Source organism: Coloeus monedula (assembly GCF_965178545.1).
Source record: "Coloeus monedula genome assembly, chromosome: 4".
NCBI lineage: Eukaryota > Metazoa > Chordata > Aves > Passeriformes > Corvidae > Coloeus > Coloeus monedula.
This window is the reverse complement of record NC_138784.1, coordinates 65968012-65982207: the sequence shown is the minus strand read 5'-3', so window position 1 is coordinate 65982207 and position 14196 is coordinate 65968012. Positions and strand designations below refer to the sequence as shown.

Here is a 14196-nt window from a genome sequence, read left to right as displayed (position 1 = left end):
AAAAAAAAAAAAAAAAATATATATATATAAATATATATATACACATATATAAACAACTTATATAAATACGTTGTTATGGGACTCCCTCATCAACTCTATATTATTGCTTTTTCAAATGAAGACAAGTCACAGGCCTTTTCATCATCTTATAATCAGCATAATGTCAAGAGGGATATTGGCCAAATTACAATTCAGTATCAGATTTTGTTTCCTACCTTTGTACTAATTCTGTAACAAACCAGATGCAAAAGTTTGGTATCTTCCCATACCAATTTCTTCGATTTTTTTAATGGTTTTTTTTTTTTTTTTTTAACAGGCAGTTTAGAAGCATGAAATATGTAGAAATAGGTTCAGAAGTACAGATCTTTCCCATCAAGCTGGGTTTCAAAAATGCAAAAAATACATTTTGGTTCTTTTTATAAGAACTGATGGGAGTTCAAAGTGTAGCTATTCAGCACTTCATTCCCCTTACTGGAGCCCAGTAAGTTTTGGCCCAAGTCTGAAGTGCTTTTTAGGGAATTTCCTTTGTCAACTATCTGTCAATATTTGTAAATGACGTGGAGATGAAAACTCTCTGAAAGGTGGTAAGTGTTGTTCAGCATCATTGTGCTGTTTCTTACAGTGTCCGGGAGGAGCCTTCACACCCAATATGCGGACAACCAAAGAGTTTCCAGACGACGTTGTGACCTTCATTAGGAACCACCCTTTGATGTTTAATCCCATTTACCCAATACACAAGAGGCCATTAATCATCCGGATAGGAGCTGACTACAAGTATACAAAGATTGCTGTGGATCGAGTGAATGCTGCTGATGGAAGATACCATGTCTTGTTTCTTGGAACAGGTAAGACAAATTTGGCAGCATTCATTTTCCTCTGTTGCAATATAGTATGCAATCAACTCTGATTATTACAATTTACAGCTTTCAGAAGGTTTTTTTTTTAATGTTTGCAATCTACAGAAATGTTATAGAAATCCATGAATATGTTCTTTTTACTTTCTGTGCATTTTTCCATTTACTATAGATATCAATTATGTGCAAGAGATACAATGTATTGGTCCTAATTGTGAGACAAAAACCAACACCAGTGTGTATTTTATTGGATCTAAATTATAATACTTCTCTTGAATATGGTTTGTCTCCAGCATGATTCCACACTAGAATTTGATGATCTCAAGCATGAGAAAAAAATATCTAAGTCTAGCTTTATAATTTTGTATACTCTCATCATCATTATTTAGTATCTACTGTGTAAGCTACTTCTGAAGAAAAGCATGATCTGATCAAGACGTTGCAAAGGCAGAAACAACTCCTTCAGAAAACAGTAGTAATATGGAAGTACTTAGAAGAGAAAAAGAAACAAATGGTTAGAGTCCTAGCAGTAGTGGACACAGAGAACTTGATCCAAGCATTCTAAAATAATTTCTGCTTAATATAACCTATATTTTGTTTTTACTTACATCAAATTTGAATCTGGTGTTATGCGTCTGAAGTCTGCAAGGAACAGGTCAAGTGATCCTTGGACTGATCAATTTTGATTTTTTTTTTAAATATTCAGGTATGAATCACATCTTTCAGATTGAAGCAGACAAGTAGAGTGGTAGTGTGACTAGACCCTAGGAGTCACATCTGAAATTCCCACTGGTTTAACAGGGCATTAGAGGTTGACAGGCGCAAAGGCTAATCTTTTTTACTGCAGATGGTTTCAAGTAGAACAAAGGAAAAGAACTCTAGGAGAACAAATATATCTCTGAACATCAGAAAGTGATTACAGAGATGGGTTGCATTACTTTTATGGTTCACATATTACTGAGGTCCTGATTGTTTTCTGTTTGTAGAATAACCATGCCTGCCAACAAACTCACATGGGGCTGGGAATAACCATCTCGTTATAATAGATTTAGGAAGCAGGTCCTAAAAATCTCTCAAGAATGTCAGGCTTCTATAGGGAAATGATTAAAAATACCTCTCTTCACTCTTCTTAGAAAAACCTCTCTAACTATCAAAATCAGCAGGGTGCCTATGTGCCAAAGGAGACCAACTGCACACTCTGCTGTGTGTGCAGAAGTGTATCCAGAAAACAGGCTGATGGAAAGGACTTTTTACCTGTATTTGGCTCCTGTCAGGAGTACTGTGTCCAGCTGTGGGTTCCCCAGTACAAGGAAAACATTGACCTAATGGAGCAAGATCAGTTGAAAGACTGTAGCATGTGATGTATGAGAAAAGACTGAGAAAATGAGTTTATTCAGAGAAAGCTAAGGGGGGACCTTAATGCTGTTGACAGCTATCAAATGGGTGGGTACAACCACCTAATGGGGAAAAAGCAGATGGGGACTCTTTCAAAGGTGCACAGTGCCAAGATGAGGGACTGCACACATGTTGCAATGTGGGACATTGTTATTATATATAAAGGAAAAAGTTATCACCATCAATGTGATCAAACAGTGGAAAAAGGACCCAGAGAGGTTATGAATTCTCCATCTTCAGAGACTCAAAAGATTCAAAACCCAACTGGCACAGCATTGAGCAGCCTGCTCTAATAGGACTTGCTTTGAGCATGGGACTTCACCAGATGTCTTCTACAGACTACAGGTGTCTGCAGTTAAGTGAAAGGAAAACAAAACCACTTCATTCATGTGAGGTTATGGATGAAGAAAATGAGAAGGGCTAAAGCCCAGCAAGAACTCAAGCTGGCTACTTCTGTAAAAGACAATAAAAAATGTTTCTATAAATACATTAGCAGAAAAAAGAGAGCTAAGGAGAATTTCCATCCTTTACTGGATTCAGGAGGGAAACAGTGAAAAGGCTGAAGTACTTAATACCTTCTTTGCCTCAGACTTTAGTAGCAAGAGCAGTTCTGTAGGTTCCCAGCCCCCTAAGCTGGAAGACAGGAATAAGGCAGAATGAAACCTCCATAATCCAAGGAGAAACGGTCAGTGACCTGCTACACCCCTTAGACACATACGAGTCCATGGGCTGGACAGAATCCACCCAAGGGTACTGAGGGAGCTGGCAGAGTGCTCACCAAGCCACTTTCCATCATTTAGCAGCAGTCCTAGCTAACTGGGGAGGACCCAGCTTACTGGAAGTTATCAAATGTGATCCCCATCCATAAGCAGGGCCACAAGGAGGGTGTGGGGAATTTACAGACCTGTCAGCCAAACCTCAGGGCTGGAGAAGGTCACGGAGCAGATTATCTTGAGTGTTGTCACATGGCATGTGCAGGACAACCAGGGGATCAGACCCAGCCAGCATGGGTTTGTGAAAGGCAGATCATCTTGTCCAGCCTGATCTCCTTCTATGACCAAGTGACCCACACAGTGGATGAGGGAAAGGCTTTGTTTGTTGTCTACCTGGACTTTAGTAAAGCCTTTGACACCATTTCCCACAGCATTCTCCTGGAGAAACTGGCTGATCATGGCATGGACATCTTCACTGGGTATAAAACTGGCTGGATGGCTGGACCCAAAGAGTGGTGGTGAATGGAGTTACATCCAGCTGGCCGCTGGTCCCAAGTGATATTCCCACAGGTCTTTTCCAACCTAAATGATTCTATGACTCCATGTTTTTCCACCAAACGTTTACCAAATCTCCATCTGCTGTAGAGTGAATGCTTAGTATACCATAGTCAGGGTAATGAATTATATAAGGAATTTTGTCAGTTTTGCGTATTTTTGTTTCCTTGGTTGGAAGTTGATAAATGAGTTTTAAGGTATTTTTGGATATCTCCTATTTGCAGAGCTATTGGAAACTACTAAATTAACCTAATTAAGACAGGGCTTTCTTCAAGGTGGGTACCTAAAACCACATTTTCTGTTCAGTTTAATTAATGCAGATAAAATTCTTGACTTTCTGACCTGTTAGGATCATTCTTCTCCTTTCCTGTATAAGTCTTTTTCTACTATGGAAGTATCAAAAGTGTCAACAGATAGTGTCCCTACTCTTGCTATACAACTTCACAAGAAAACTTGGTAAAAGAGAAGTTTTACATTCCTGTTAGTTTTCTTCCTTGACAAATTACTGTGTTTAGTCAAAGTAATAGATTGGTAGGCTAGTACAGATCTTTCAAATTAACTTTTTTTTTTTTTTTTTCAATATATAGTGGTGTCATTGTTTTAAAATACTCTATATGCATCTAATATTGTTTGGAGGAAAATTCTACCTAAGCTTAGTGGAAAAGATCGAGACATAAGTTCCCAAACCATATAGGATTGTTAATATAGCAGTGATAGTTAAAGCTGGAAAAGTGTTGAAAAACTGAAATGTGCTTGAAATCAAAGTTTGCTAGTAAACATTTTAATAATTCTGCAAGACATAAATATAGGTAATTTCATTTTATCCTTTGATGACCATCTGACTCTTTCTAGGTGATCAATGTGGCCTCATACACACACATGAGCTGCTAAAAACATAATCATACGTCAATCTTCTTCTGTGTATCAGGACAGGACCCATTATGGATCAGATACAAAAAGTGCAGCTCTTGATACTTTACATTCATTGCTTTATCTTCTTCATTACACTGGAGACAAGGATCATTTTCTGCTTTCTAGTGAGATGGAGGGCAGGCACTATTCTTCCTGAGCAGGGCACAGGACATTAATAGCTTCCAAGGTCTTCCTCAAAAGAAATCGGTGCAATGTAAGTTACTGCATTTCTCAGCCCTTTCAAATAAAAGTGATCAAGTTTCAGCCACTGAGAGGAGAAACTTGTTTTCTTTATTCTCTAATTTCTGTGAGACTCAGGAGGATTTGATAGAGATATTAAGTGTCAAAAGGAATGCAGAGGGGATTTGCTTTGGTGTCAGTTCGTCCCAGCAAATGCAAAAACCACATTGTATAGGAGAGTTTCTTGTGATAATTTCCTTGGGAGCCTGGAGCCCCACAGCCAGAGACAATGGGACTTGACGCCTGGTGACAATTACACTCAGCTCAAATGATGAGTTACTGCTGCTGAACTGAGATGTTGCCAGCCATGTCTGTCACTGTCAGTGACCTGTCTCATGCTTGAAATCGAAGTGTTTTATGGCTTGCCAGATGCAAAGCACACAAAATGTTTAGCTTTTCCTCTCTTCCTCCTCTATAGCCTTAGTAATAAATCAATTCCTGAATGCAAGTTAAGAATAACAGAAGTACAGAGCTCTGACAACCCCAGTGGTGTTCACCGTGGAGCCATGGCACAGGAGGGTATAGGCAGCTCTGTAATTTTTTCACCTTAGTGTGAACTAAATGTGGTGTTTCCTTTGCACCCCCAGACAGAAGTGCTGAGCTCACGGGGGCTGGTCCATACCCAGAGTTAATATACTGCTTTCCTCCCTTTCTTACCTACATAGCAAACAAAATAAATCCCAGGGACAGACATTGTTCTTGTGGCATTCCATGCTTTTCAAATGATTACAATCTCCTATTTTTCCTATGCTTTTCAACATGAAGGCTCCCAAAGCACTTAAGAAAACTTGCTAGTTTGGTTACATCTGCCCAAAGGGATCTCTTCACCCCTGTCTGACGTGAGCTGACTTGGAGTAAGGAGCAAGTCTGGACTGGTAGGGAGTAGTGCTACAAGAGAAGGGTGCTGTCTGCCTACCTTTGGGAAGCCAAACAGAAACACGAGAGATAATTTACTTGGAAAGAATGTAATCATTCATTTGCATGTTTGACTAGGGTAATGCTGATGGTATTTTTTCTCTACGCAATGAGTAATAACATATTCAGTTCAAGAATTTGGGATTAGAGTTTTGTTTCAATTATTCAGTTTCTGTGATGTGCCAGGACTCAGTCCTGAGTTTTTTGGATTCACCCTAGAGTTGTAAGGTAATTTGTTTACTCATTTCAGTTATATCTAAAGAATCTGAGCTTTCAACATTTTGTGTTCATCCTTTAGTAGATTGTTTTCCATCTGAGATTTAAGACAGCAGTAAAACACCATGAGAACATATTCATGAGATTAATATTCATTTATTAAGCATGCCACCTACTGCTTGCAGTACGAAAGCCTTTGGTCAAAGTACACACAGATTGCACAACCAAAAGGTTATTCCTGGGGGTCTTTATTGCTCTTCGTGTTATGAAAATATTTAAATGTCTGGGTCAAACTTGGGTACATTAAACAGCCATGGGCACCAATGGATTTTTTTCAGGTCCTTGCTATCAAGATATGATACATTTTTCTGGAAAGAGATCTAAGTTACTGTTGTAAAAAGGCACTTCAGACTTCATGTGGCTTATTGAGATGATTAATGGATTAATGTCAGCCACATCCATCTGAAGTGGCGCGAGGTTGATCGATGTTTCTTATTATCTTTGCTTCTCTGATGAAACATTTGTTTTCAAAGTCTAGATGCATTAAGTGCCTCCAGAGCATAAGTTTGTAATACTCATTTTCACGGTGTCATATGATGGCTGTCTTTTTGGAAAACTAACCCTTGCTGACAACAGTAGCCTCCAGTAATGCAACAGCCAAATGATCTACAGATTCTAACAGAGAGAGATAATCTGGTCAAAAGAGCAAGCTTGTCTCCCATAGTTTTCCTGGCTGCAGCTTCGTGACTGTGAGCATGGGAAGATGATGTTGCACAACAGTGGCACAACAGGCGTCAGACACAATTTCCTTCTTCCTCTTGGTCATAGTGTCTGAGTCATTCATAACCTTTCGTTGACCTATTCATCCAAAGCTTTTTCACAAACTTTTATGATTATATGTAAGTTAAGAGGGCGTACTTCCACCTGCTTCATTTCCCCTGCTCAGTTTTTATGCACGCAAGCTCACACTGTGTCCCAAAAGATTGGCTGAGCTGGGGCTATACAAAAACTCTGCCCTCAAGTGTAAGCATTTGTATCTGTCTTTTTGTTCTTTGATGCAGCTTGAATTTTATGAAGTTTCACAGAGATATTATGAGCTGGAAAAAAATTACCGCCATTTGACAGATGAGTGAACTAAGCACAGAGAGGTTAGTGGCCGTGGTGGGAGCTCTGAGGTACAGCAGACACAGAGTGTGGGAACGTGGCTGTCAGCCCTGACTGCTAACCTGCCACCATCTCAGGTGCTCTGCTGAGCCTCAACAATTTCTCAAACAGACAGATTTCAAACATTCTATAAACTTTTTGCTTTCTTTTTTCTTTGTAAGGTTATTTGTATACATCAGGTTCAACTCAGATAAGAGACCAGAAATAATTAGCTGCCATTAGGCTGACAGGTAAAACATGGAGAAAAAGGTTTTAGAGGGTCTCCAGCAGTGTCAGGCACATCAGGGGTGGGGATTACTGAGGGAATCCTCTTGAAACTCATGTCAGAGTAGAAGTTGGTGCCTATTGCAGTCATTTTTTTATGATGTGGAAAATTCGGGGGTTTTATTTGCAGTTCAATTTGTGCATGTGATGTGGCTCAGGGGTAGATGGGTCATGGATCTCTTTGAGGCTCACATTACTGACAGCTGCAATGTTCACTTAGGACTGGAAACAAAAACTAATCAAAATTCAGAGAATGAGTTTTAAAACTCAGACCTTCTGATTCAGCCAAAAACCTCTGTAGTTTTCATGTCTATTCATTAAGCTTTACCTCTTCAATTGCCCATGGTCAGGCAGACCAGGAATTAATGTAATCAGGTGCAATCTAACTGGTATTGATGAAACTTAGCTGATTAATATCACTCCAGAATCATGCCTCACATTTCAAGGAATATTATTATAATTATGATGATTATTATATGCCTCTTCTGCTTCCATTCCATTTATTGGAATGCCTTCCTTCTTCATTTATTTCCCACTCTGAATACATTCTACACCTTTATTTTTTTGCCTGCAATTTCCTCCCTTGCTGTTCCCAGTTTCTCAGAGGGAACGTGATCTCAGTATCATTGTCTTTCACGTCAGGCTGGGACACCTGCATTTGTTAAGCAGGTTTGAAATGGAAAAACACTTGGAGTCGCTCCTGTTCTCTTGCTGTCAGCTTGAGGGAGATTCCCTTTTGTTTGTCCATCTCGACTTGACTCACAGACTGCTGAGCTGATGCAAGGCTGCAAATGGCTCCCAGTGGAGAATTAGGAAAGTGGTGAGGAAAAATCTGCCTCTTCATTTCTAGTGGTGGATTGATATTCTGGAAACATAGTAGCTTTTTCATGACTATGTGAAATCATAGCAGTGGAGAACTGTTTTCAAGTGGATTTCTGGAAGGAACAAGTAAATGGCAAAGGAAACCATGCTGTTCATTTTTATGAATTTTAGAGGATTACCTTATAATTTCATACATTGACCTTAACTTGAAAAAATTTCACTTGCACTTGTTTGATGACTTCTTATGCCTGATTTACAACATAAAATATCAATTGTGAAATACACTTGGAAACAGCTCAGGCACTGCCACTTTACATTAATGTTCTGCAGTGCACAGTGCTTCATCCTTTCCTATGACCCAGGGAATTTAATTCACTGCTTTACCATTAGCAGAAATAATCAAATAAGATTTTCAACAAAACTCAAGTATACCATAAGCTTTCTATGTGAACACATGTAAGTGACTCGATTTGTCAGATACAAATTTGTGTTTATAGCGGAGTCAGCAGTGCTACTGAGAAAGAAATAAAAAGTGGGATTTGGGGACAAATATTTCCTTTTCACTTGTTAAGGAAGAGGCTGAGCAACAGTAGCAAGACTATTTTTAGAAGCAATGGGAGAACTATAGCTATCTGTTATTGGGAGTGTTTATATATAGATATATACAGAGAGATGTGTAGGTACAGACTATTAGAATCCCTTGCTTTAAGCAATTTTATTTAATCAATAGCTTTCTATTCCCTACTTGAATATTTATTTTAAATGTTGTATTAAGTCTTCTTTGAAACAATGGAACATTCCTTTATGTGAGGATCTGTCCATCATGGTTCAATACTGAGTCAAAGCAAATGGTAAAATATTGAGTCAAAGGGAATGAGTATGAAGGGAATGAGTCCTTCCCTCTGTGTACTTTTCTGGGGTGTGACAAAAAGGTAGATAGGAACCTACTTTACAAATAGGAAAGGTTATTAGGACACAAGGACCTGGCGTCAGGCATTATCAGTATTTTCTGTGCCAATACCCAGGATAAAATCTCCCCTCAGGTTCTGATTTCAGTTGGGGGCTATGTTTGAGGACTCAAGACAATTTAGGAATTTTAAATGTGTGGCATGTGCTAATGGATCATTGACATAAACCGGTTCTTCAGAAGCTCAGCAGCCTTACATTCCTTTGCAGGTAAGGTCACTGTCAACACGCTTAGTGCCCTGTATGTCAGGGTTACAGGTACTTGACACTTTGCAGGCAAAAAACCCCACAAAAGGCTGCAATTCCTTTCTGCAATTCTGATTGAGAATTTTGTAAGGTAAGAGTCTAATGTTAGAGAGAGAGAATTGATAAAAGGATGCAAAGAAGCAGAGGCAGACTGGAATGAAGTTGTGCATGTGTGTAAGTGTGTTATTCCCTTAAGTAGGAGAAGAAATACACACACACCCTTCTGCTTTCCTCTGAGAAACAATCTGCAGCAGTTTAACACTTCGGTGGGTCCTGGCAGTCAGTAAATCTCTCTCAGAGTTTCATAGCTTTGCTAATACTGGCACCCAGGCTAGACCACAGCTGTGCTATCACAAGATTTAGTTCCAGTAAATTTTCTTCAGAAGGAACTGTTTTATCATGCCATTGTATAATGAGAATAAATGTCTCTGTAGAAAATTCTCATGAAAAATTCATGCCTAACATGCCCTGAGCATGTACCATTGATAGTTACACATTTTTAAGTCTTGTCAGCTTTCAGTTTCTCTTTTCCTTCTTTTTTTTAAAGACAAAATACTGCAATGTGCTCTGTGTGTGGTCAGGTCCTTAAATATCAATATTCTGTCTTTAAACCCTTTTTTAAAAAATAATAATGATAATAATAAATAGTAGTAGTATCTGTCTTCCCCAAGTGAAATAAGGAAATGTAAATTACTTACAGTAATCATCTTACCCTGCAGCTCAAGCTACAGAATTTAGTCACTGAGCTTAAAGCAAAACCAAAATTGAACTTTTTCAGCAATTGTCTTCATTATGAATTGCCAAACAGGAAGCTGAAATTTCCTTTCCTTGGTATCAAACTAATAAAAATACATGTAGGTACTTGTCTATATTGCTCTACTAATGTTCTACCAAATACACAACTCTACATTGCTCTTAAAACTTTTGAAGGCTGAAAATAATCTGTACCACGTGTTCTCATTCTTCAGAATCAGTATTGAGCAAATAGATTCATTTTACTCAGTCTAATTTCTAGGTCCTTCCGGTAAGAGGAATTCTATGTACTGTGCTTTTTCCAAGTTAAAATGCTTATTCTTGTCATTATCCCACACTCTGCCTTTTTGTTGCCTTTCCCTGATCTTTTGATTATGAACTAAACATGGTTTAAGGGAAAAGGGGTTTTTACCTTGGTATTTATTTAAGGATCTTTAAAGGTGCACCACTTTGTCCAGGTGGAATGCACCGAAGTGCACACCAAAATGCACACACGGATGATAGATCAGGTATACAATTTATAGACCTTGCAAATTAGCATATCTATCAAAGATTCCCCAATGAGAGGCTTGAATGAACCCCCCCATCCCGAGGAATCCCAACCTGGATGGGTCTGTCTTAGTTTACAGGATGTTCTAGGGAAGACCTTGGTTTCTCAGGATAGCATAGGGCTTTCTGGCCTCCAAATGTGAGGCCCCCAGGATGTTTGGTCTCCTGGCTTAATGGAATATTGGGTCTAAGCTAAGTTATCAGACTTAAGGAATTACAAGTATGCATGCTAAAAGCACTGGGGATACATAAAAGCTATATAAAAGGGTATAGAAAAGGTATATATTAAAAAAGGCAAAAAATCATCATGGCATCATTTTCTGCCACATCAGAAATACTTCAGTGGCTGTCTCCGCCTTTAAGCACCTTCGCCGATGGACTCCTGCATCTCACATATTCTTTCCACATAAGAAATTTGGAAAATGAATCACAAATTTCCCTTCAGTCTCACTCATCACATCTACTCTGCAAAGACGCTGTCATTGCCACATATTCCTGCTTCTTACTCCTTTGTTCTGAGTGGATTTCTGAGGCTTGGAACTGTATTTTGAGAGGGAAGCCATGATAAAATATCTTCACCTTGCTTTTTCTTTTTACCTTACAGAGCAAAATATTAACTCCTACCAATAGGACTTGATTATTTCTTGAATTTCATAAAAAAAAAGCTTTCTTCTTACTGTGTTTACATGTAGATAGAGTTATTCTTTGGAAGGTTTACCTTTCATGTCATCAGTTATCATAGCATTTTATTATTGGATATGAATATATAATACATCCTGCAGTAGTGCCCTTTTACCTGTTTATATTGTGTTTTACCTTAAGATCATTAGGATAGATTCTTCCTCTGTGTCTGAATAGCAGCTACTACAGAATATACTGATTTTGGTTGATCTTTTGTATAGAATGGCAACAGTAATGGTAATAACTCCAATCGTACCATGACTTATGTTAATATATGAGAATAATATTACATTAGTATTCCTGTATGAGGATTCATTTCATCATTCTTACTGACCCCAAACTCTAGAAATTGCTGAACATTTCTTACCTTTCTCTGTCTCACAGCGCTTGCTTTGATGGTTTCCTTTTATAATTAATGAAGGTTAATCTGCTTTTTTATTTATCTCTCTCTGTGTTACTTGTTCTCACCTATTCCAGATCAAGGCACCGTACAAAAAGTTGTTGTCCTACCCACCAACTTCTCTGCAAGTGGAGAACTCATTTTAGAAGAGCTGGAGGTTTTTCAGGTTTGGCTTTCCCCTTCTTTTGTTTTTCCAGTGTGTATGTTCACACAAGCACTTTGTTCTAACAGACTTTGGCAAGGGCAACTGTGACTTGATAAAAGATCAAGTAAATGTGCATGCTGTCAGTTTGATAACCACACAAAGAGGATTACAAAGTGTTGACTGTTATGAAGGCTACAGATAGCTGGAGTCCTTTTCTTCTCCTATATTTCAGTTGCCTATTTTTTTATGTTGATATATTGGCTAGAAGGATTTTGATAATCACTTTTTTAGGAGGTCATGTTAAAATGGCTTCCAGAAGGAGACTTTTATCATTGGCATCACTTATAGAGACTATTGCTATGTATGGTTGGAATCTAAGATTTCTTTACTTTGATTATCAGATAATCTTCCTGGTTCTCAGTTGCAAAATGAAATCAAATTAGTGTTGTTTTTGCTTAACTCCTGTTCTTCAAACTCACATGCCTCTGGAGTCAAGAGAGCTACGAGTTTAACACAACATAAGCTGAAAAGAAACACAAAAAGTACGGAGAGATAAGGGAATAGCCTCTGTCAATCATTCTGGCATGTAACAGCTTGTAATAACCTAAAGAAAATGTTCGCCCTCATGTTGAAAAACCCCTTTCAAATATTTGAATGGGCTATTCATTAGACAGTAGTCTCGGGGCAAATGGTAGTATGCATCGATAAACTTAGTTAAGGATTTTATCATGGCCTTTCTCTGTTTCATTGAGAGAATGCAGAAAGGAAATTTTAAGCTTCTTTATAGAGGCAGCATTACAAGTTTCTTTAAGAAAAAGAATACACTCAGTGTTAACACTCATAAAGGCATAGTTAGTCTTTCTAGGCTTTTGTTGAAGATTTCCCTTTAGAAAGGATATATGTGAGTGATATTACTTAAAACACACTCTTCACCAATGTATTGCTAATTCCATTTACTGAAACATAAATGATTACAGCATGAAGATAGGTGGGCTGAGAGGTCTCCTCACCCTAAACCTAGTTTCTGGGCCTCTATGCACAGACCTTTTTATCTTGAACCCTAAAATTCACGGTATTGTAAGCTCTGCTGTTACAATCTGTGTGGTGTCATGGTGTTTATATGAGTCTCTCCAAGAGAACAGGGATGAGGTCATGGGCTCCGTGCTAGTTAATATCAAGGGTAGCAAAGCAGAGATCCTCTTCCAGAGCATAAACAAAGAAAGGAGAATGTGGCATCAGGTCCAATGTTGCATTTGACCTTGAGTCTCCAGACAGTTCATAAAGCAGAACTAAACTTCTCCAAACCTTGGCCAATTCACATGATTCGCAGCCAGATTTTCTGGTCCTGACCTCCCTGCTGTGTTGTGGTCCACTGCAATTAATCCTAGCCCACTGTTATGGCTTTCCTTTGTGACTGAGCAAACGCTGAATCTTAAAAAAATGCTGAACATTTTTATTACCATCGATTTTATCACTTGTTTGGATGAACATAATGACTTAAGGCAAGGAATGTAACAATTCCTCTTCCAGCTCTTTAATATTTGATTTGGACACAGACATTAATACAGTGCTATGAAGACACGCAGTAGTATAGAATACTGTCTCCGGGAAAGAAATTTTCAAGAACATTCATGCCATTTTAAATATTTTTGCCATTGATAATCTGAATTTGCATGTTGCATGGTAACCAAACTGTGTGCACTGATAATTTGTAGGAGAAGTATGCCATATTTTTATCTGGATCATGTGATAAACACTCATGAGCTATTTTATGATTTTTCCTTATCATCATTATCAAAGAAAAAACATTGTTTCTTATTACAAAGTTAAAGTAATGGCTCCCATATTGCTGAGATAGAACAGATACAGGTTAATTACAAGTGTACTAAAACCTTTTAGAAACACGCGAGTAATAATAATGTGGTTGAGTTTCAACAATATATTTTGTGAGACAATTATTCTTTATATGTCATTTATTTAGTTTTGAAACTAGCAGTACTTAGTAGGAGGGAGTGGTTCCTTTCCAGGATATAAAAATATATATTTTTCTTAGATATTACTTAGGTTTTAGTGCTTTTTAAAGGTTAATGTTAGGACAGAGTTCTTGACAATGGTTTGTCACTTTGTCTTTCAGAGTAATTCTCCTATAACAACAATGAAGATTTCATCTAAAAAGGTAAGGAAAAGTGGAATGCCTGCTTAGTGCTTACTAACTGAGAAGCAAATTGACTCAGATATTAGAATATCGATTCTTGTGGAGCACACTAAATACGGGCAAATTTTCCATAATGAATATGGAAAACTTGACTGAAGTTTGCAGGAGCTGTTTACATGCCCTTCAGCCACTAAGATAAAACAATTTCTATTCATTATGTATCATTTTGAATTCACTGAAAGCGTCAATTT

At 38.1% G+C, this 14196-nt stretch overlaps 1 protein-coding gene across 3 annotated transcripts in view; it reads left to right on the top strand.

Moving 5' to 3' along the window:
- SEMA3C (semaphorin 3C) overlaps positions 1-14196 on the top strand; it is a 118536-nt gene that overhangs the window by 91320 nt on the left and 13020 nt on the right. For all 3 annotated transcript variants that reach the window (XM_082279821.1, XM_082279820.1, XM_082279822.1), the window contains 3 exons: positions 623-845; positions 11723-11811; positions 13925-13966. In XM_082279821.1, the coding sequence (XP_082135947.1) occupies positions 623-845; positions 11723-11811; positions 13925-13966 (354 nt within the window). The remainder of the gene's footprint in view (positions 1-622; positions 846-11722; positions 11812-13924; positions 13967-14196) is intronic.